The following is a 24,628-nucleotide window of genomic DNA, read 5'->3' as shown; positions in this document are numbered from 1 at the left end:
TTTGCTAGATACAAGATATTTCACTTTAATTCTTTTTTGAAAGAATGGAATTCACTTCAATTGCTTTTTATGTAACTTATTCATATTTTAAAATTTTCCTAGTCCTTCTCAAAGGCATATAATTTTAGTACTTTCATAATGAAGTGAAACCAAATCCATAAATAATCATCTGTATCTATTGTTTTTGAATATAGCAGTTTATAGCAGTTGCTAATTTATATTAAGCATTTAGTAACAGAATCTCTACAGTTAATTAGTTTGCAATTATTAAATGAACAAATAATTGTTGAAAGCTGTTTAAAAGCTACTGAATTGTCATATAATTTTATTTATTTTATTCATTTAATTGTAATAATTCATAATATACTTGAATAATAGATACCAGTATTTAGAATAAATTGCACAGCATTTGTTTATATTTGATTTTTAAGTAACTCCCTTTTACCATTATTCCTCAGTGACTGCCTTCATAGTTAAGCTTTAAACAATATTCAACAAAATTATATTCACATTTGAGCTACAATTCAAAAGCCGCTGGAATATAATCAGTTTTTGTACATAGTTACACAAGGGTATTGCTCTTTTCCATGGGGCTTTAATATTCTAGAATTTATTTAAACAACACAGATACATAACAGTTAACAAAAATAATCTGATACCATTCAAAATGGAGATACTATGGTCCTCAGAATGTCCTTTATTTCACTTGAAGTGTAAACACTCAAACTATTAAAAATGTAAGTGAACAATCTTTAAAAGTGACTGCTGCCAATCAGCCTTGCTATTAACATGGATATAATATAATAATAATATGGTTTGAAATTCTTTTTGCTAACCTCAGCAGTGTGAACAAATATGAATAAAGAGAACTTTTGCAAGTAAATAAGCGGATGCAGTAGATATAAAGTTGCTATGCAAAACCAAGTTGTATTTGTACAGAGTAGCTAAATAACAAAGGAAGTCACTTTATCCAAGTTTAAGCAAGTAAGCATCTACCGTAACTGTTTAAAAAATCAGGAGAATGAACTGCAGTTTTCTCAAAGACCGCCCTCTGCCCAGCAGCTCATATGCCCAGTTAATAGCAGTGACACATATGAGAATTGACACCAACATATGAGTAAAAGTTGCACTATTATGGGAAGAGAGTCTGGCCACGCATACTCCCCAATTAACATTGATTCTGCAGTTGCAATTGATAGGCATGTGAATGGAAAACAATGGAAATTCAAGTACTTTGCACACAGGCTCTGCAGAGATTACGAGATCAAAGGCAGCAAATTTATTCTCTAATTAAGAATTCACCTATGAATTCACCTGCAGAAAGAAAAGCTGGACTCTATATTGTAGTTACCAAGCTTTTTGGAATGCAAGAGTCAAACCTATGTAAGAGGTTAATGCTTTTATTACTGAATGGACTTTCCTGTCTTTTTTTCCCCTTTTTCCCTTTTTATTTATTTCCTACCCAAACTCTAAAGTATAGCATATATTCAGAATTTTTAAGCATTTTGAAATTGACAATCAAAATTTGTCATCCTGCAGACAATAAATTTCCACTGACGATCTCTGCAAATGAAGAGAAATAAAAAAAACAGATTTAATACATTGTAAATAGGAAGATAAAGCCAAATATGTTAATATTCTGATTTAGATTTATTTACTTTTGATTTTGTTTAATGAATTATGGTTTTCTACCAAAAGAAAAACAACCATCAATAAATATTTATTCTTTCCTTCATTTAGCAAGGGCTCTGACATGATTTTGAAATACTTGGGTCTTGAGCCTAAACAAAGTTGGAAATTTGTTTTAAAATGGCTATACTTTATCTTTTTGTTTTGTAAGGTCTCATAAATTTTCCCAAAATGCAATTTTATCCAGAAGCAATATTGCTTAGAAACAAACTAAAGCAAAACATGTTGCATTGAAAAAGGGGGAGAAATGGATTTTCCATTATTAAAAATGAGCAGATTTTGCAGCTATATTCTTTTAGCTCAGGTGCTATGATTAAGTGGAGCCAGTCTGGTATAATGGTTAAAGCCAGCAGGTTACAACCTGGGAAAGTATGAATTTGGTGACTTTGGACCTGTCATTATCTCTCACTTCTAGGAAAGAAACAGTAACAAACCACTTCAGAAAATCTTTCTAAGACAACTGCATGGACTCATCCAGGCAGTTGCCAGATGATAATCATCACTTGAAGGTATAACCCAAAAGGAAAGATTTACCACAGTATTGATTGTCTATAGATCTGAATTGCTTTTTATTTCAAGAATGTTCAAGCTACTCTGAAAGCAAATGTACAGTTTGCTTGATGTTGCTTTCTTTTGCTTTCAGATGTAAAGTATGGTCAAGAATGGGCCCTGTGATAAATTGATTCCTTCATTATAAAATTAATTCACTAAATAAGCATGGTCATCCTTTTTAAAAGTTTTCAGCAAAATATCAGGAATTCAGTTGTAGTTTCTTTTTATGTTACAGTTTCAAACAGTTACATTAAATTGCTTCAGTTTTTAAGGAATCTTCCTTCAATTCTTCAAAATGTGTAGAAGCTACTTCAGTCAAATAAGTACAGTATTGTAGATCTATATTCTAAAAATATTGAAATTAATATCTTGAATTACAATATCAGTATTTAATATATAATAAAATCTCCTCTTCCTTTTAATGTCCAGTGCTAAGCACTTTCTATACTTAAAGGATTTGTTTTGGAATTGCCATTACTGAAAGGGGGTCTCTTAAGATAATATTGTGAGGTAAAAAAAAAAGTTGATATAAGTCTGGCTGTCAGCTAATTGTAAACTGTTAAAATTAATTGTCATTCTGCCTCTCAGAAAAGTCATCATGCTTTCCATTATGTCCATTGCTCCTAGCATGCCTAGGCAATAATTTCATATTCATCTTTTAAAAAATGTTTCACGGTGCAATCATCCATTTGTGTTAAGGCAAAGATTTAGCTTTCAACAGCATTTCTGAATCTGACCTTTCTACACCAGAGAATGTTGTAGTTGCTCCGCGGATATAATGATCATAGGTGTACAACATCATGTCCATATCTTCTCCATAGTGCTCTGGATGTTCTGATGTCATCCTTATTAGTTAGGAAAAAGGAAACAACAATCATTTCTCTATTTTGTACAGTAATAAGAACCCATTGCAAAACCCATTGATAGTTGAGACTCAGTTCACATTGTTAAGCACATGTTTGATAAATCTCAGAAGAACTGAAAAACAATTAGGTAATCTTCAGCCAATAGGAGTAAAGTGTGCTTTCTTTTTTCAAAAAAGTATTGATTTTATTTTAAAAAGTAGCTCTATATCCATACTTTGCTATGAAACTATGTGATTGGGCTTAGGTTCTGGGGAGGAAAATAAGGAAAAAATTATGCCTCTGCCTACCAGTATCCATCGGTATGCATCTGGCTAGTGTCCTGTCAGTGCTTGAGAGAGTTGAGGGTTGTTTGGAAACTGAAACAGTTTTTGCTATGTGAGCAAGGAGACAGCAAGGAGCCTGTCTGTGACTTAGCTCAACAGTTCTGTACTAAAGCTGGTTGCTTTGGCTTTGAAACTAAGACTGCTTGTGTTTTGCATTTGGAACAGATTTCTTTTCAAGTGAAGAGGGGGAGTTGAACATGTTAATAATAATATATGAAATATTAATGGTCTGATGGTCATTTCAAAAAATCCTTTCTTAGTGAGTACCTAGAAGCCAAGAAGAACATACATGCCAAATTTCAAGTTTGTAGGCTTACAGTTCTGGAGATTTCGTGATGATGCATGAGTGGTATTTTGCTTTTATATATATATAGATTCCAATTACAGAATGTTGACTATCCTTGGTCAGAAGATTAATTCTCTTTAAAAGCATGAAATAATGCTTCCTCAGAGAAAAGCCAGTGTATCCTAGGAATCCATTCTTCTCCTATTGATACCAATTCCTTTGGAACTGGGAATGGAGACAGAAAAAACTGAGTTTTATCAGTTTACTTTTCTATTATGTGTCTTAAAATGTAAAGGATCCAATTTGAGTCAGTCACCAGGACCAGAAGTTTTATCTTCCAAGCTTTCAGACTCATGCTGGAGCCTATCCTTAGGGAACTTCTCTCTCTGTCTCTCTAGAATGTTAAAATGCGGACTTTAAGCTTAAACTGTGATCTTTAAAATGATATTTTAAGGTCACTAGTCATCACTGGCTAAAGGAATGAATTTTGCATTAAAGTAGAATAAGGAGTGAATATACTATCCAAAGCCAATATATGAATACAATGTCCATCTTGATCATGGATAAATTTCACCTGTCAATCCACTATAGGCTTGTCCTTTATACTATATATGAGTCAGGCCTTGAAATGAGCCTGAGGCAGTTGTTTTCAAAGCAATTGGCTTTTATTCCAAATAGGTCAGAAATGTATGCAAGTCCAGAGCAAAGTAGATACCGTTCCAGAAAGGCAGAGGAATTCAGAATGACCTGGAGTACCTAACCCAAACCAGACACAGTTTGAAATTCAAAGTAATAGGCAGAATCATGGCAACATTTTACCCTTCTCTCTTGTTTTTAAAAAGTTAATAGAGATTAAATTCAATGTTGTAATACAATAGTTAGGGAGTAGGTTTCTAACCTACTATTACTCAAACATATGATGGGGAGATATAGTAAAAACTCTTTTCTGCAGTAGGTCAGTTTCATTCTTCTATTTCATGAATAGACAACATGATGCCTACCAGGATATTTATTTTATCTGACTTTAATTTTTTTAATTAAAAATAGTGACATTGTTAATATTCATTTTGTATCATCTTTGCGCATATCTTCATTTTGGAGACTGCTTCATCTACATTCTTAGAAAATAATAACTCTGGGTAGATAGCACTATCAGTTATATTTATATACCACTTCATAGTGCTTCACAGCACTCTCTATATGGTTTATAGAGTCAGCATATTGCCCTCAACAATCTGTGTCCTCATTTTACCAACCTCAGAAGAACAGAAGGCTGAATCAACCTTGAGTCAGGATCAAACTCCTGGCAGTGAGCAGAGTCAGCCTGCAATACTACATTCTAACCATTGTGCCACTAAGGCTCCACTTCTGTAATGTGTTTACTTGTTGAGAAATTTAAAAATAAGGGGTAGAGGAAGTATAGCAAGATATTTAAAAATTAGAAGGATCAGAAGGGTATAACATTACCAGCTTGCCTGTAGATCAGTGGTCAATTTTGGGAAGTTCCCATGGCACATATGTTGTTAAAAAATCCACAAAATTCCATATACACCAACCACTCCAGAAAGTTGCATATCTTTATACTGTTCAAGTTATGGTAACTTGCCCAAAGTGTTAACAAACAGAAATGAAGAATGTGAAGTTTCATTTTGTTAGCACAGTGCAGTGGCGTCTGTCTGTCTACACTTCCCTAACAATTACAGAGAATAAAATTACTCTATATTTCTCCATAATTAAGCATATATGCACCAACTTAGTTGAGTAAGTTTACTTTTTTATAAACCCAGTGTATGTAATTTAATTACTAGTTTTTCTTCTTCTTTTTCCCTGTTTTTCAAAAGACCATTCAATACATTGTCTAAGCATTAGTTATAACAGAGTAGTGTTTCTGGAACAAAATGATTTAAAAAAGCATCAGGCAATGAACTCTTAAATTCTGGAACTATTTCCAATTAAGACTGATTATACTATGTCGGGCATTTTCAGTTTGCCTATGCAATACACATGGAAGTAATAAAATCTAGGCATATTTTTGTTCCTTATTTGATTAAAATTGCACACTGCTCCCGTCACCTTATCCAGGTCGCCAGATACAAATGAAATGGAATGGAATAGAATAGAATAACAGAGTTGAAAGGGACTTTGGAGGTCTTCTAGTCCAACCTCCTGCTCAGGCAGGAAAGCCTATAGCATTTTAGACAAATGATAGTTCAACCTCTTCTTAAAAACTTCCAGTGTTGGAGCATTCACAACTTCTGGAGGCAAGTTGTTCCACTGATTAATTGTTCTGTCCAGAAACTTCTGCTTAGTTCTAGGTTGCTTCTTTTCTTGATTAGTTTCCACGCATTGATTCTTGTTCTACCCTCAGGTGCTTTGGAAAAATAGATTGACTCTCTCTTCTTCGTGGCAGCCCTTGAGATGCTGCTTTGCAGTGGCTTGTCCTTTGTCAAGGCAGAGTCAGGCATGTGATAGAGGGAACACAGCTTGTGAACACATTCGTACTTTCTCACCATTTGGCATAAGCCATTACTTCAAATTACATCCACTGACACAGTTAGTGCAATCCTGAATGAAGATTTCCCACCTTTCTAACAAAGAAGAGATGGGAATTTGAATCTGCAAACTGACACAATAATTTGTTTTTGGAAGGAATCTTGAAGCCAAACTTGAGAGGAACAGAAGCAAAGGTAATACTGTAGTGACAATTAGTTTCTCGTTTCAGCAGACCCACCTGCTTTTTTCAAAATCTGCTCATTGTTTGTTTCTGAGAATTCCATTAAGTGTCAAGCTATATACTAACAGCAAGATTTTCAGAGGCAGCTATGGATGGAATTTGGTTTTGACTACAAATAGTGTAGTTGTAAAAGAAAGGCTAGTAATAATAAAATGTAAAGCTAATATAAATTATGATAAAAGAATAAACACAATGCCCACAAGGCCGGGCATTTCTACCAAGCCAAAGAATATTGTGCATAAAATTTCCTCATATTATGTGCATAAAAATTCCTGTCTTTTTTGTTTTTGTAAATTTTATTTGAGTTTTCACAAACAGAAAAAAAAATACAAATAAAACATCTTTTTTGAAAGTAGCGTAATCCCGGGTTACATTTCTTCGTACAGACACAAATTCAGGTTCATGCTCATTTTTATATTCTATTCCATATCTTATTACTATTTTACATTTTCTGCATAGCTTCTCCCCTCTTTTAATTTTCTCAATTTTATTTTAATTATCTCATCTCAATTCAAATCATTGTATTTATATTTTTTGTCTGTCCTGTTTCAATTATCTATTATCTTTTCTCATTAAACAAAATTTCTCCTGTAGTTACTGATTGGAGTATTAAGCCTTTATATCTTTTCCCTAAAGTTATAACATTCAATATAATACATAACTTCCATTTGGATTCTGCTTGGTACATTCTTAAAATACATACTGTATTCTTAAAAAAAAGAAAAAATTATAAATGTATATAATTAAAACAACATTCCATTCCAATTCAATTCTATCATTAATATTAGTATTCATTAAAGTCTTAACATCTTTAACATTACTTTTCAATTAAATATCATACTTCTATGGGAACAATTATAAGCTTTCCATAGTTAATTCCCCCCCCCCTTCACTTATATTTTATAAAACATTAACTAATTAAAATGTTCCTGTTCCTTCCTAATTCAATTTTCTCAGTTATTTTATTTCACTTATTTTATTCACAAACATTTCACTATATTACACTATTTTATCCCTCATTTTAATCATACATTGTTTCCAATTTTCTAAAGTTATTTCTATTACTAATATAACAATACAATCTTATGTACCTTTACAGAATCCCTTTTTCAGTTAGATTTTCACCCATTATTTCTAAATAGGTCCTGTTTCTCTATGTCTTGCTCCGGTCCTTTGTAACTTCTTTTCCTTTCCTCTTCCCTCTCTTCTTCTCTCTCCCTTTTTTACCCCCTTGTCTCTCTACCTCTATGTCTCTCTTCTGTATTCCCCTTTTCTGTTGCTTTCCAGTATTATACTTATTTTTCGAATTATTTTTCTTTTCTTTGGTTGTTTTTTTAAGTCTTAAATTCTCCCTTCTCTTTCCTCCCTTTCCTTTTTCTTCCCCACATAAAATTACTTGTTCATTAAAGATGGCTTCTTCTTTGTCCCAGTCTTCTTGTTTTGCAGTCGTTTCTTGTTGTTTCTCATAGTTCCAAATCTCCATTTCTAAGAATTGAAAAATGAAGCCAAAAGAACCCTTCCCTTCTTGTGCATCTTCTTTGTACTTTTCAATTCATCCAGAAGTGGTGCCATCGTATAAATTTTTAAACAACCACTCGATTGATTTTAGTCATTCAAATATAATAACCAAGAATCCAAAAATCACCAAATAATCCAAATACACGCAAGCTGTTTCTTTTTTGCTCTTTTATTTTCACTTTCTCTTCCTGGGATTACTATTTAGTTACAAAGTTTCAGTTAAAATGTATCTTTTAGAAGTCTTGTTGAAGTTTTACTGTAAATTCTTTTTAATTCCAGGCAGTCTCCTCCCTCTTCCAGATCCTGCCCTTATTCTTTTTCTCTTCCTTCCTGCTTATGAAAAAGAAAAATTTTAATGTCCAGAAATCTTTATTATCCCTTTGGCATTTTGTTTTATTTTCAGCTTAATTGCCTACTGATGTCAAAGAGGATTTTTCCGATTTCTTATTTAAGTCTCTTAGTTGTCAGTATAGGGAAGGAGAGAGAAGAAAAAAAAAGCCAAACCTTTCCCTTTTCACTTTCCTTTGCTGCTTCCAACTCTTCTTTGGGAGCAATTTTATTTTTTGTAAGTTTAAATTCCAGGGTACCTTAGTTGTTGCTTTTACAATTTAACCCTATCAGCCAAAGCTTTCACTTCTTATCTTCCTCCTGCACATTCTTTTCCGGTCAAGTTCTTCTTTGTGGTGGCCATTTCTGACCACCGCTGCAACCGCCTTTGGGAAAGGGAGTAATGGCCAGCTGAGGAGGAGAGATGCGGCTCTCCTCGACCCTGCTGGCAGTCTCCCTCCTCTTCACCACCTGTACGGGGTGACTTAGCGCTGAAACCAGCCGGCTCGGGGCACTCCAGCGGCAAGCCAAGACAGAAACCGCGCATGATTGCAGATTTCTGTCTGTCGCTGAAGAGACCTCAACTGGAAGTCAAAATTCCTCACATTTTCTTAATAAACAATGGGCTGAATCAGAGTTGAGTGAGAAATCCAGAATGCGTGTATGGACCACTACATCATGGTGATGCTTTTTTTTTTTAACAAATTGATAGTATAAATCAGTACAATGCAGTGATTAGTTTTGCCCTTGGGGGTGTTTTGGGTACATCTTGACTCATTTCATAAATTATTTAGTGAACAATTCAGTTATGTAATGGATCTAATAAAGTCACTTAAATTTTCAAGGATTTAATGTAAACTATATCAATATTGAAAATTTCCAGAAAAGTAGCTGCTAGATAGATGATTGCAAAATGATGACACACGTTACAGGTGACACGCCATGTTGTCTTTGGTGACATGCCACTATGTCCCATTCTTGCTTAGTTTTCTGACATTTTTTGAGGCTGCAGAGGCTGCACAAGAATGTGGCGTGCTCCCAAGAGGCCTCTGGAGCCTCCAAAAATCACATGAGAATGAGATATGCTTTCCCATTCATGTTAGAAGCTGCAAGGTCACACAAGAGAATGTTCCAAAGTTTCCAGATCCCATGCAACCTGGAACTTCCACCAATAGGCATTTTTTTCTGAGGGACAAAGACAAATTGAAAAATATTTCCAATTATATATGTTATTTATTGTTTCTCTTGTGCCTTGGGAAAGAAGAAGGTGGTTTTACACAGCAGGAGAATCAGATTAGCCATTTCCTGCATTTTTTATATGCTAGGTTTGGCATCACTGAGCTAGATAACCCTAAATATACATCTTAGCACAGATCTTCTAAAAGTAGTGATACAGTGTTTAAAATGTGATAAGCACCAAAGAACTCAAACAGCTGTTTCATAGTAAACAGAGATCTTAATGATAGGCTTCAGCAATAATATTAATGAACTATTTTTCATAGTGCACAATTGTTATCTTAAATGAAGATATATCATCTGACCCCTGAAAAATGTTCAGAAGTTTAGTTTGTTTCAAGATTGCTTGATCTTCCAGCTCTAGGCTTATTTTTATTCAAATTCATACATACTACAGCTTCATGAAGATTAACAGATGGTTAGATAAAGGCTTCAAATCAACTACTACCTGAGTCTACCATTGACACTTCATGCATGATTTAAGGGCACTTTTGACTGCTGTCTTAACTGCTCAAGTCCTATGATCATGCCAGATGGACTCTACGTTCCTATAAAAACATTCTATCCAGATTGGGATGCTTTAGTATGGTTACCAGGTGTTCAGTTTGGACTGCCAGCAATCATCGCTCCCAGAAGCAGGCAATTCACCTGCTTCTGCAATTCCTAATTTTCCATGCCAGGAAAGTGATTGCCAATCTCTTTCCTTTCTATGGGCAAATCCTCCTAAATTCTCTTACTTTTCAGAAAAGTATGCTGCTTCCAAATTAAAAGCATAAAATGCACACAAAAACAATCAACTTTTATTGGGTATCTTGCCTGAAGGATACAGTAGAGAATTGATGCATTTGATTATAAATGTGTTAACAGCGGCTAGAATTGTATTTGCTAGAAATTGGAAGAGTAAAAAAATTCCAATAGAGGAAGAGGTGATTAAGAAAATGATGGAATGTAGGAGTCTCAAGTGAGAGGACAGGAGATCGGAGGTGAAGAAGTCTGGTGCAGGCTTCGAACACCTTTTCTGGCGTCAGGAGCGATCCCCCAGGGATACATGAACCCCGGAGAGGTTCGTGTCAACGTGGAGATCCTCGAGCTGCAGAGGGGGGAAGGCAACTCCCCAACAGTGAAGAGGGAAGCTCCCGAGCTCGGCGCTAAAGAGTAAGCTGTCATTTTATGGCGGCTTCCAATCCGGTCTGCCACTTGAGTGAATAAGCAAAGCAGTGACAGCCTGCGAGATCCAGTAACAGGAACAGAGAAACGGTTTATATCTTGGATTCTTTGAAGTCTGAAGGGAGTAGAATGACAGAAGAATGATAGCATAAATTCTTCTCTCCTGGTTGTGATAAGCACCTCTTGGAAGTCGGGCGGAGAGCGGCCAGAAAAGCAATTGGGGAAGCTTTAGGGAAAGAGAGAGATTGCTAAAACCTGGAGATTGGAGATCCGGAACTGGTCTGAGCACAACATGACTATTACATCTATTTAATATTGGGGAGAAGATAAATTGAGCATTATATTGGACTTTGAAAGATTTGTATGTGGATTTAAAAGTTGGAAAGCAAAGAAAGAAGCAGCAGCAAGAGGAAGAAGCCAGAGGCAAACAGAACGCTGGGAAAGACGGTTTTGAGACTGCAGATTAGTCAGCACTTTTCACCATTTGCTGATTGGAAGGATGAAAAGAAACCTCTAGCTGGAAGATGGAACTTTAGCTCACCCAATTTGCTCTCTTTATTACGTGGTACTACTTAAGTTTATTAAGTTGGCACTATTTTCTCTTTAAGATGACTTCCTTGTGGTTGTTTGTTTGTTGATTTTCTGAAGCTGTGGTAATCTCTCTTCTACCCCTTCTCTTATTATCTTGCTCCTTGCCTCCCTATTGTATCTCCTAAACACTTTACATAATTTTACTTACTGGGGGGGGAAGAGGAGGATACACTATTATCAAAGAGTTAAGAGTTTACTGTTGTAAGTATTAATAGTAAAAAGGGATAAACTTTGTTGATATAATCTATTTATAAATTATTTAGACTACTTACGACATTTAAGATTAATTCCTTAAAGTGTTAATTGATGTACTATTGTTGACCAATTTTCTTATTACATTGACTAGAATATTGTTGCAGATCTCTATTTATGATATAGGGAAAAGACTGTGGAGTGAGATATAAAATTGAAATAATGAATAGTCTTTCAAGTACAGAACCCAAATACTGAATGGTGATTTGGGATAATATATTTAATATTGTGCATCAACAAAAACAAATACTTAGAGAGATGACATCCACAACAACTATGGCCTTAAAAACAGGAAAGAAGGCTATCCCGACCCTATCAACTACGTTGACAGCCACCCCACCAACATCTCAAAAAACTATCGAGGAGTCTTTAATAGGGGAAAAGCAGCCCAATGTCCCCAATATTAATATACAAACTTCCATATTAGCCTTGCAGGAAGCTATATCTAAAATGCAAGAAATGATGATTAATAATCACAAGGAAACTAGAGCAGATATAAGTGAATTGAAAGATGAGATGGGGAAAATGAAGGCTGAAATGAAAGCGGATATAGCGAAGGTGGAGGGTAAGATAGGGTCTCTACAGCAGGCCATGGAGAGAAACGAAGTGAAAATAAAAGATATAGAGAGTAGAACAACACGCATGGAGTCTAACTTTGAAAGGATGGATGAGGAATTTAAAAATGTACTTAGAGAAACGGAAGACTCTCTGATCCACCTCGAGATGGACAAAGCAATGGCGTATTTAAGATTCCAGAATGTGGCGGAAGCCAAAAATGAAGAATTGGAACATTTGATGGCAGAAATATTGGCTGAATGGCTAGGAAAGGAAAAGATGATCTAATTAAAGAGTTTGATGAGGTATATAGGGTTAGCACAAGCTACGCCAGGCGTAACAACTGTCCAAGAGAAATTCATATTCGCTTCTCTAGGAGATGTCTGAGGGATTTAATTTTGAAAATGTCTAGGGAGGAAACAATATCATATAAGGGCAGAGAAATTAGGATTTTAAAACAAATTCCAAAGAGAGTGAGGATGATAAGACAAGATTATAAATTTTTAGCTAATGATTTAAATAAAGAAGGAATCCATTTTAAATGGTTAATCCCGGAAGGGATGTTAATTACATGGAAAGAGAGGAAAATCAAAATAGAATCGATAGAACAGGCCCAAGTTTTTCATCAACAGCTCACAGATAAGAATAGTCAACCCACCAAAGAAGAACCTAAAACAAGACCACAGGAGGTCCGATATTATCACAGAACCCAAAAGGAACGACTTTCTCCAATTTCAAGAAGTGATAATCCACAACATGGGAGAGAAGAGCAAATCCCACAACAACAACAACAAGAGAACCGAATCATTACTAGGCAAAAATCTAAGCAGAAGTAGATAAATGGTGGAGGGGAAGAAGTTGCTCTCCATCAATATAAACGGATTAAATTCATTATTAAAAAGAAAAAGGATATTCTCAAAACTTATTCAACATAACGCAGATATAATATGTCTTCAAGAGACACATATTTCAAGAATGATGAAAGATATCTAATTTGTCCAAAATTAGGTAAACTTTTACAGCACCGGCCGACCAACACAAGAAAAAAGGAATTGCAATTTATGTAAAACAAGATGTAAAGGCAGAACTAATCTGGTCGGATCCCGAAGGAAGAACTCTGGTTATACAAGTTTGGATAAACCACATCACATTTTTACTTGTAGCAATCTATGCCCCAAATGATGACCAGGGAAATTTTTAAACACCTTCACCAAAAAATAGTAGGCTTTGAAAAAGAAACATTTGCTTGATTGGCGATTTTAACTCCATTGCAGACTACCAGAAAGACCATAGTAATATGGGGAAAAACAAGAAGGGGAAAAGGAACTCTCTGCAGCATGTAAGGAAATGTTGAGAGAGTTAAATTTAAAAGATCTATGGAGGGAACGGAATCTTGAAGGAAAACAATTTACATATTATTCTAACCCACATAAGATTTGGACCAGAATAGATATGGCTTGGATGGATTTGGACTTGGCTAATGAAATAAAAGAAATCAAAATTCTACCGAATGAATGGGCTGATCATAACCCAATACAGCTAATTTGGAGGGATAGGAGACGAATAAAAAAAAGATGGACACTAAATAACCAAATTGTAAACGAAGAAGAGTATATTAATAAACTGAAAGAGGAACTAAATTATTTTCTAAAAGATAATAATAATGAAAATGTTCTTCAAAACAGAACATTTGGGATACTATGAAAGCAATTATAAGAGGCACAACAATTTCCTATAATGCTATGAGAAACAAGAGAATTTATGCCCAACAAAACGCGTTACAACAACAAATCCAAGACTTAGAAACACAATTACAAAAAACCCCTAAGACTCAAGGACTACAAAATCAGTTAATACTAGCCAAACATAAGCTGAATTTAATTGAACAAGATAAATTAGAAGTTAGCTTGAGAAGGTCCAAACAAAATTATTTTGAACACGCCAATAAACCAGGAAGATGGCTATCTTATAAACTTAAAAAAGAAAAAGAAAAGAGATTGATACACCAATTAATAGATGAGAAAGGCATCCCACAACATGAGATTGAGAAGAAAAAGGATATTATATTAAACTATTTCCAAAGATTATATAAAAAAGAAGAAATCAATGAGGATAAAATAAGAACTTATCTGGAGAATACGAATGATAAAACAATAGGGGAAGGAGACAAAGAATTACTAAATAAGGATATTACATGGTCTGAGTTAAAATCTGCAATGGAAAATCAATGTAATAATAAATCCCCTGGTCCAGATGGGATTCCAGTAGAATTATATAAAGCCACATTAGATTTAGTAGGGCCTCTGATGCTGGAAGTGTTTAATGAAGTACTTTCAGCTGCCAAAATGCCAGACTCATGGAGGGAGGCGTTGATTGCGTTAATTCGAAGGAGGATGTGGATGCCAGATATATCAACAATTATAGACCAATCTCACTTTTAAATGCCGATTATAAATTATTTACCTCAATTATTGCGAATAGAGTAAAACAAGTTTTAAATTTATACATTCATGAAGACCAAAATGGTTTCCTTCCATTCCGCCAAATTAAAAACAATTTAAGAACCGTTATTGACGTCTTAGAATATTATGAAGCTCATCCAGAGAAACAATTTACACTCTTGTTTCTAGATGCGGAGAAAGCATTCGATAACTTACATTGGCACTTCTTAATACAAAAATCTATAACATGAATCTGGGCACTAAATTCGAGAATATTATCACAACAATTTACAATACCCAACAAGCCAATATACTAATTAATGGTGAACAAACAGGCCCACTAAGCATTGAAAAGGGCGTTAGACAGGGTTGCCCTCTCTCACCCCTCTTATTTATATTTGCTTTAGAATCATTGTTAACGCGGATAAGACAAAATCCTGAAATTCAAGGGGTTAGGGTCAAGGCAGAGGAATATAAATTACAGGCGTTTGCAGACGATATGGTTTTCTTCCTAGAGGATCCCATGGAGAAAGGACATAATCTAATAAAAGAACTAGAACAATATGGTTCAGTAGCAGGACTAAAGATCAACAGAAATAAGACGAAATTACTGACTAAAAATCTAACAGAGAACCAGAGGAAAGAATTAGAAAAAACCATGGGGATACAGGCAACAAAAAGGTCAAATATTTAGGCATATGGTTAACACCACATAGTAAATCACTCAAAGAGAATAATTATGATAAACTGTTACAGCAAATTAAGAAAGATCTAGAATCCTGGAATAAGTTGCAGCTTTCTTTACTGGGCAGGATTGCCACAATCAAAATGAACATTTTACCAAAACTCCTTTACTTATTCCAGACAATCCCAATAAAATTACCAAAAATTTTTTTGATGATATAAATAAGGTAACTCTTAAATTTATTTGGCAAGGGAAAAAAGCTAGAATCAGTATTAAGGCCTTACAAGATGCAAAAAGTAGAGGTGGGCTAGCGCTTCCAAACTGGGAATTATATTATTGGGCAGCCAACTTACTATGGTTAAAAGACTGGGTCAATTTACGGAATAAAAGAACTCTAGCCTTGGAAGGGCACGACCTTCAGAGAGGATGGCACGCATTTCTATGGGATGTGGGGAAAACTAAACAGGCGTACTTTCATAGACATCTTATTAGAGATTCACTATTAACTAATTGGAAAAAATATGTAAAAAACATTATTTAAAAATTCGATTTGGCTTTCAACAATGGAGGCAATGGTTCATCCCAACAATTTGGATATAACAAAAATGACTAAATATAAAGATTTATTAGATCCTTTAGGGAAACTAAGAACTCGACAGGACTTACAGGAACAGGGATTTAAAATTGATCAGTGGTTATATATACAAATCCATAGTAGATACAAACAAGATATCAAAGAGTTTGGAATTTATAGCAAATTACAACACTTAGATAAAATCTTATTAGGATCAAATAAAAAGAATATTTCTAAATTTTATAAATATTTATTGGAGGTAGAATTAGAGCAAGAGATAGTGAAAGGGAACATGATAATGTGGAGTAGGAATATTGGAAGAAGCATTACATTAACAGAATGGGAAAAGATCTGGAATAGAATCATTAAGATTACGAAATCTATGGCGTATAAAAGAAAATATGTATAAAATGTTATATAGATGGCACTTACCCCTTCGAGGTTAGCGAAAATGAACCCAAACTCTAGTCCAAAATGTTGGAAATGTAAAAACATAGAGGGAACCTACTTTCATATGTGGTGGACCTGTAAAGAAGCCCAGAAATACTGGCAAAAAATTAGAAAATGGCTGGAGGAGATAACCAAAGATCAAATTGAATACAAACCAGAGTTCTTCCTACTAGGGATCTCTGATAAACATTTTCCTAAAAAGACGAAATACATAATAATTCATATTCTAACTGCGGCCAGATTAGCATTTGCCCAGTGCTGGAAATCATCCCGCTTACCTACAGATCAATTGGTCATTCAGAAAATATGTGACTGCGCAGAAATGGACAATTTAACCATAGCTCTTAAAAATAAAGAGTCTTCAGCATTTGATAATAATTGGAATGCATGGTATAATTGGTTATATCAGAGATAAACTGTTTAATGAGCATAAATAAGCATAAATATCCATAAATAGCGATAAGATGTGTATATTTAAAGTAAGGTAGGAGAATTGGATCTTGTAGACTGTCAAAAGAATATTTGTCTGGTTTTAACGTATTTTCTTTTTCTTCCGTCTCTTTGTTTTTTGTTTTTTGTTTTTCTCTCTTTATACTTCTTCTTCTTCTTTTCGGTCGCAAGACCGAGCGTTTTTTTTTCTCTTTTCTCTTCTTTCTTTCTTCTTTTTCTCTCTCTGTTTCTTATGTAATGTTGTTATGTTATTTTTTTAATTGTAAATTCAATAAAATTTATATGAAAAAAAAAAAGAAAATGATGGAATGTGCAGAAATGAGTAAATTGACATTAGCAATCAGAGAGCAAGAAGATAAAGAATATTATAAAATTTGGAATTTATTTTATCAATGGCTAGATAAGAAAATAGAGCAGTAAACTATGTTATGGAAAGGAATAGTATAATATGTAAGATAATATGATGCAATGATGTTATATAATTGAATATAAGGAAATGAACTGTATGATCCCAGGTTCGTTAAAATAGAGATTTGCTCGATAAGAAATATATAAATTTTTAGTTGGGTCTAATAACGATACAATCATAACACAATATAACATAATATAATATGTATAGTTGACCTATGTAATATGAATGTATGTTTGGAAGGGAAGACCGTTGATATTGTGACATTGCACGAAAGAAATGTACAACCGACACTCTATATTTTGGAAGATGGTTTTATGTTGATGTTTTATGGTTGTGTTTGTTAGTGTTTGTCTTTTAAAAAAAATAAACTTTATTAAAAAAAACAATCAACTTTCTTGCATTTGCCAGGTGTGGCTTCCTAATCTATGATACAGTTATTGTTGTAGAAATGTCACAACAATACAGTGCTTATAATATTTATCAAAATATGCAGAATGCTGCTGGTTTGGAGTATGGTTGAAACATGTTTGTAATCAGCTTTTTCTTTCCTTGAGTTCCTACATTATTGCTTGTTTTTACACAGTGAGAAAGAAAGGTTTTATCCCAGCTCCCAAATGGTCAAAACAAATAAGTACCACAAAAGATGTTTTACTGCATTTACTGCCTTTAAAAAAAAACATGGGACAAAACTTCAGCTTTTAACAGTGTAACTGAATAAATAGTTATATTTGTCTAAGTAATTTGAATGGGCCAACAGTCCAGATAAAATTTGGATCACAGATTCTCTTTAGTGCAGTTGTATTAACAATCAAACTGCAAATTTGTGATGTGAGTGATTTGTTGCAGGTTTCAGAAAGCGGTGACTAATTGGCAGAGTTGTCTATGTATAATTCTTTTATAATACCCTCTTCTCAATTCATTGGAACTTATTTCTGAGAAGACATATCTACCTACAAAGGAGCAACCTCTCCCCCTAATATCAAAAGTAATTTAGTACAAAATAAATACTTCCATTTACCTGGGATGACTAGAGTGATCTTGAGACAGATGGTGAAATAAAGGAGTTCAAAAGAGGTTTTTGTAATAATGAGTGATTTCAATTATCTTTACAATAAAATGAATAATATATCTTATTATCCAGAAAGAGAGATAACGTTTCTGGGTTCCACAAATGATACCATGAAACCAATGAAAGAAGAAATGAACTTGATTTATTATATGTTATGAACTTACTTGAACAGTTTGAAACAATGAACTATAAATGTAATGTGTGTGTAATTACCAAGTCAAAAATTATTAATAATTTTATAGCTGGATTTTCTATTTCTTCTATTTTTATCCTGTTACCAATCCTTAGAAAATCTTTTTATTACCTGAACACTTGTTTATCTTGCATAGAAAATCCTACACTTATTTTTCCTTTAAGACAGAAAAGTAAAATATTTGTAAAAGGCTTCTGTTGAAGCTGCCTTTTCCTAGAATAAGCACAGGGTGATTTGATCTGCACCCTAGTCCTTCCAAGCCCATCCATCTGCTTATGCAGATATTCTTAATAGCAAATTTGGATTTAAAGGACAATATTTTAAACCATGTACGAATAGGAATTGGATTTTTATAAGCAAACATGAAGGTCAGATTTATAATTTTGCTTAGGATGGAAAATCCTTTGGGGGAGCCATGACGCAAAGTGAATCAGACTATGATCAACATATTGGCAAAGTCAGAATTTTCAGTTTTTTAAAGTCTTGGATTATAGAGCATGGAGAGCATTTGTCTATAAACTCGCCAAGAGTGAGACACAACTGAACAGTTAAAACAAGAACAACATGTATGCATGTAAACACAGACAATATACCAAGATTAATTTATATTGTAACTTTAATCATATTGATGGCAAAATTGTAAAAAAAAATAATGTCATTGATTTGAGCATATTCTCTGGAATTGTCCATCTCTGCCAATTTTTCCTTCCTTTTGTGTTTTTTGCCATTTTATCTGTTGAAGATGTAACAACTTGGACAATCATGTCCCAGAGCTAGTTTCTGATCTTGAATTGCAATAATAAAGATACTGCCTTAATATGGGTTGACAGTTCAGTTTTGTGAACTCACCAACATGAGTATGGACATCTCCGGCTGTAGCGGCAACAATAAAACTGCCACTCTCGATCAAGCACAGATGGAAAATATTGGCTCTGGAATCCTGCCACTAGCCCATTATTTGAACATGTTTGATACCTGGGGGAGAAAACCCACATTTAAAAACACATAAACATTAGGAAAATAAAAATCATAACTACAAGCCCTTCCTTACCGATTATTAGAAACTAGTAGCAACTCACCAGCATACTGATGAGAATTACAAATGACCAGATTCTCATAAATAATTTTTCTCTTAAAAAAGCACAAGAAAGGAGATAAAATTGCGAATGTTGAAGCTATCCATCCATCTGGTAGGCTTTTTTTCCTATTTAAATTATAGCATTTGTGTATTTTTTAAAAATTTACATCTGAGCTACAAATTATTATATGCATTTCTTTTTGTTTTGAGAAAATGGAAGTGACCACCCTAAAGCCAGTATAAAGAAATTCTGTACAGGGTTTTCTTCCTGCTCCATTCCTCCATTTCATTTTTAACAAGTCTAATGCTAAGCCAAACTTCTAACCATGTGAAATATTTCTTCATATTGCCACTCTTGTTTCCTGAAAAGCTATGGCCTCTTTTGTTCTTTGGGAAATAGACTACAAACCATGTTCTTCTTCCATTTTTTACAAAATTCAATGCATGAAAATCTTGGCTTCATCCTCCACACTGTTTGATTTGGAAGAACAAAAATAGATATGCAGATACATATCTGCATAGGCACTTAAAGCCCCTATTTTCACTCTCCAGTCCCTTGGAATCATTTTGAAAATGGCTTGTGGTTATCCTCGCCACAACTATCTTTTAGATGTAGAGAACTCCACAGGAATCAGTCAGCATTCTCCACCATTAGGCAATAAGTAATACAGAAATCAACATTTACCACCCTGGTTTACTGTTCTTATGTCATATTTTTTTCCCCTTAACAATTAAAAACCAATTAAGCAATTAAGCAATTAAGGAATTAAGGCATCTTTAAAACCACATTGATTTAAGAAAATAATTGTGAAGGTATTATAGTGCTGTGATAGCTAATTTTGGAAGAGGAGCAGAAACCAAGGTAAGATGGAAATTTCCACCAAGAAGAAAATGTCTAATCAGAAAATCCAATATTTCTGATAAAACAAAACATTTTTCTTATTATTTCCCCCTGATTATGTCCAATAATGAGGAAGGGACTGTAGAACACAGACTTTCTATTCCGAAAGCTCCAGATTCAGTCCTTGAGATTGCCAAGAAGTCAGGAAGAATCCTGGCTTGAAATTCTAGACAGCTGTTGCCCTTCAAGGCTGATATGTTGGAATTGATGGATTAAAGATCTGACTCAGAGTGAGGCAGTTTCTGAGGTTTCTATGGTTTTTTTTAAACAAAATTAAAGGCGACACAACAGAAATACTTGTGTTCCACTATCATATCTAATTAAACAGATTTGCAGGGCAAAAATAAACTTCTCTGCTGTGACTGAACCATAGGGAAAAGGATGATATAATGGAGAAAGAACAGGCCTCTGAAATCATCAATCCCTTATTAACCATTGGAAGTCCTGGGTACTTTCTTAGCTTAAAAGGTTTTGTGAGGATAAATTGTTCAAAAATATCCTGTGTTGAGGAGTTAACTTCTTTTTTCCTAACTATAATGATACAAGTGAATATTTATTGCATATATTTAATTGTTTGTATCTTTTCATTTTAAATAAGATCTTCCTTAATCAAAGAAACTATCACTCCTATTTCTTAGCAGCCTTGGCACCAAATCAATGTAAGTTTCAATAAACAAAGCTCAAGGAGATACACAAACATAACTACTATTGTTTATATAATAATTTTATTAAGAATTATAATTACACAATAAAAACCAATACAAAACAAAAAAGCTAAAAGAATATTTTTCTCTTTTCTCTTTTTTTTACTCTTTCTTTTCTGCATTTTCTGCACATAACAATAAATACTATTGTTAACAGATGTGAAAATGTTTTGTATTCAGATACTGCAATGTTTTCATTTAACCTGAACTGCTAGGCGATAGTGAGATTGTTCTGTTATTATTGCATATTGCATTTCAATATTTTGATAATCAAAAAGTAGAAATGTATGACTAAATAGGATTCCACACAAAGAACTTCCTCATATAAGTATGGCAAGAATGTAATGAACTTTGGGATTCAGAGATAGGTGGGAAAAGTAGACTACCAGACTATGAGGTGTGGTGTTCTTTGCCAAAGTGAACAATGGTCTTCCTTGGTCTGATACATACTTTGCATGATAACAAGATTTTCATGTTTTACTATGATAAATGACAGATTGTTATAGAAATCAAAGATAGTTAGCACTTTTCAGTTGGCTGAAAAACCTGAGATCCCACATCAGTTCTTGGGGGTTGGGGGGGGGCGGGTATTCCATATTGTACTGGTAAGGAAGAGTCTAGGGAAGACAATTTCCTTTCCCTTGAAGACCTCTGTACACTGTCAAACTTACTTCAAAGGAAGGATATATTTGCTTCAGTACCACTGAAGCAGGCACAACTTCCCCAAATTTCATTCCTTTGGGAGTAAGGGATCCCAGACTTTTTTTTTTTTGAGCCCCCCAAAAAGGGCTAGGCCGACTTTTCGGGGGTGACTTAATTCCCCCCCCTTGCATCTTCGGGCAGGCGGGCGGCGACGGCTTGGATGTTGACCTCGGCGTTGATGGGGCACTTTGTATTAGGGTCAACGCAGGCAGCACCATATCCGGGTGTGCAACAAAAGTGCTTCCTAACAGCAAGCCCCCCCGCCATTTCCCCTCCATTTCTCATGTTTTAATATAGGCCTTAATTTGGGGGGAGGGGCTTAATTTCATTTCATGCCTATAAAACATGCTGGGACTTCCTATTGGGGGAGGCCGTATTGTAGGAGAAACAGGGTAGTATATAAATTTAAAATGCCATATCAGATAATAGTTAAAATGCTTTACCACAGTGGTGATCTGGGTAACTCTGGGCCAGCCACTCTCTTTCTCAGCCTAATCTACCTCACAGGATTGTTGTGATAGGGAGATAGGAATAGAGATCATTACATACATTGCCTTGAATTATACAAAACAAAGGCATGATATTAATCAAATAAACTATAAATAATTAAATAATTCCATTATGCAAAAACAGCAGTTTTCACTCAAAGCTTCTTTTTACAACAGATAAATTATTCTTGTGATGTTCTCTTAAAATATTTTGCCCATTAATAATAGAATTCAATTCCAAGTCCTTGGGATCCAAATCTTGCAAATATACACATTTTAAAAATGTAATTACTCTTTATTTTCAAAAATTAAAGGAAAAAAACTGACGACATTGGGGAATAAGAGAGGTATTTAATAGTGACACATACATGATTGTACACATACAGACATCTTTGTTCAAAAGATTTTCTTGGCATCTGTACAATTTTTCATGGCTGTCAAATGTGAATGGTTATTTAAAACTTCAGACTGAAGTTTATCAACTATCAATTAAATAACTATTCATTATTCTGTGATTTCAAAACCAGATATAAACTAGATCTGTGATTCAACCCCAGTACTACCAGCTATTTCCTAGGTTTGAAACTCAGTCTGTTAAATGCCCGAAAAACAATATTTGTTGCAGACAGTTAACTGTGATATAATTAAAGTTATAATTGTGTGTGTGTGTGTGTGTGTGTGTGTGTGTATACACACACATAGATTTATTTGTATTCTGCCACAATGTTTTTATTTGGCTATTTTTAAAAAAGTTTTGCAAGTATTACTGGTGCTTCCAGAAATATGTTTGGCTAGAGCCAATAATGGAACAAAACAAGGGAATTACTACATGACAAGCATTTTCTTCTTCTCCCCATAAAAACAGTAACAAAAATAATTCAACTTTCTGTTATTAACATAATTTCTTAGAAAGTTGAAAAACTTTTAGGACAAATTCAATACATTAGAAACTAACGATTAGTTAATTTAAATAGAAATTAATGCAATCAGTGCACTTCATTTACCTCAGAAGACAAAGAAAATGTTACAACTGCTTCATATATAGAAATGAATAGTGGTATCACCTTTACAGTACACAAAGCTGCTGATGCTAACTTAACAAATTATTATGGTGTTAACATGCAGTTTTCCATCCATCATCTGAAATATTGCATCAGCCTAACCACACATGACAAGGAATCTAAGTTTAAACTTGGTTTCCTACCATTGCAGTCCAGCTCTGTTGATTTCTTCCCACCAACATTCAGTAGGCTCTCCAAGTGTATCTGGGGTGGGCATGCAGGCATAATTCCACAATCTGTCAGACCCTTCTTTCTTGCTGAACATGCTCCTCACAGCTACAATCACTTGCCCATGGGGGCACTGGAAGTTGAAACCCTGCCGGTACACATTAACCCAGTCATCATTAGCCCTATAATCATCATAGGAATGGTAAAAGTTCCCATATTGGCCCCATGCCACTGTGAATAGTGGCAGGGACATGCAGAGAAGAATAAGGTCCATGTTCCTTGAGGTTCTGGCTGCAAAACGTCTAAGTGGAGTGGTTGTGCTGAGTTTTTTATAACCATCTCGAACATTTGGATTCCAGATGTGGGATAACTAGCTCCAGATGCTATGTGTCACAGTTTAGATAAGCTTTCTGAGCAAAAGAATTGGCTGCAGATACATTTAATTAGTTTTAAGGTGGAATTTTATAAGCACTCTATCCTTGATATAATCAGGACTGGGATGACCTAGGACTATAAATCATTTATAATCCCAGATGTATGGAATTTAATAACACATGCTTGTACAGTAGCTAAAGTGGGAGAAGAAAGAAGCCATTTCAGTTACTGCAAGAAGTGGATTGATGGAATTCTTGGAATCACAGGGAAATGTCAGGTTGCAATTTTTTGTGATGTGATAAAAGTTGTTTTGACACAATCCTGGATTCTATTTATGTTTATATGAACTATTAAGATGGACAGATAGCCTCTGTCAAATATTAACAATTCAGTGGGAAAGAGTAAACAATAATAAAGAAATAAAGATCCAGCAGAAGGATTATTTGATCTGACTCCCAACTCAAGGGGGATATCAAAGTATTGTCCCCTTCTTTAGTCTACTGTAACAATTCAAATGAAAACTGGGTCATATTTACATGTTATAATGTCATTTTTTGGCTATGTTGCTTAAAGGCTGTAAATGACTAGGTAAAATCTCATAAGAAATATTATTGTGGTTATTTTTTTTTTTTATTTTACCCTGCTGAGGTATTTAAATCTCTAATTGCTACTTTGCTGGATTTTAATTATATTAACCATGTTTTTTTGGTGCTGAACTGACGTATGATAAATAAAGAAATGAAAAGTCCATCTATTATGGAAAATAAAGCATCTATTTCAT

The 24,628-nt window shown here is 34.3% G+C and overlaps 1 protein-coding gene across 1 annotated transcript; it reads right to left on the bottom strand.

Annotated features, from left to right (window-relative positions):
* Positions 1 to 594: 594 nt before the first annotated feature.
* DPT (dermatopontin) lies at positions 595 to 23,810 on the bottom strand. Its single transcript, XM_026722419.2, has 4 exons — positions 23,448 to 23,810; positions 19,220 to 19,345; positions 2,979 to 3,086; positions 595 to 1,563 (listed from the first exon to the last, which is right to left on the bottom strand). Exons 1-4 carry the CDS (start codon positions 23,744 to 23,746, stop codon positions 1,497 to 1,499), a joined length of 600 nt encoding a protein of 199 aa, XP_026578204.1. The 5' UTR covers positions 23,747 to 23,810; the 3' UTR covers positions 595 to 1,496.
* Positions 23,811 to 24,628: the final 818 nt, after the last annotated feature.

Source organism: Pseudonaja textilis, chromosome 7 (assembly GCF_049901715.1).
Source record: "Pseudonaja textilis isolate UNSWEBS1 chromosome 7, rPseTex1.2, whole genome shotgun sequence".
In the NCBI taxonomy this organism is placed as follows: domain Eukaryota; kingdom Metazoa; phylum Chordata; class Lepidosauria; order Squamata; family Elapidae; genus Pseudonaja; species Pseudonaja textilis.
Note: the sequence above shows the minus strand (reverse complement) of the source record. Positions and strands in the feature narration are given on the sequence as shown.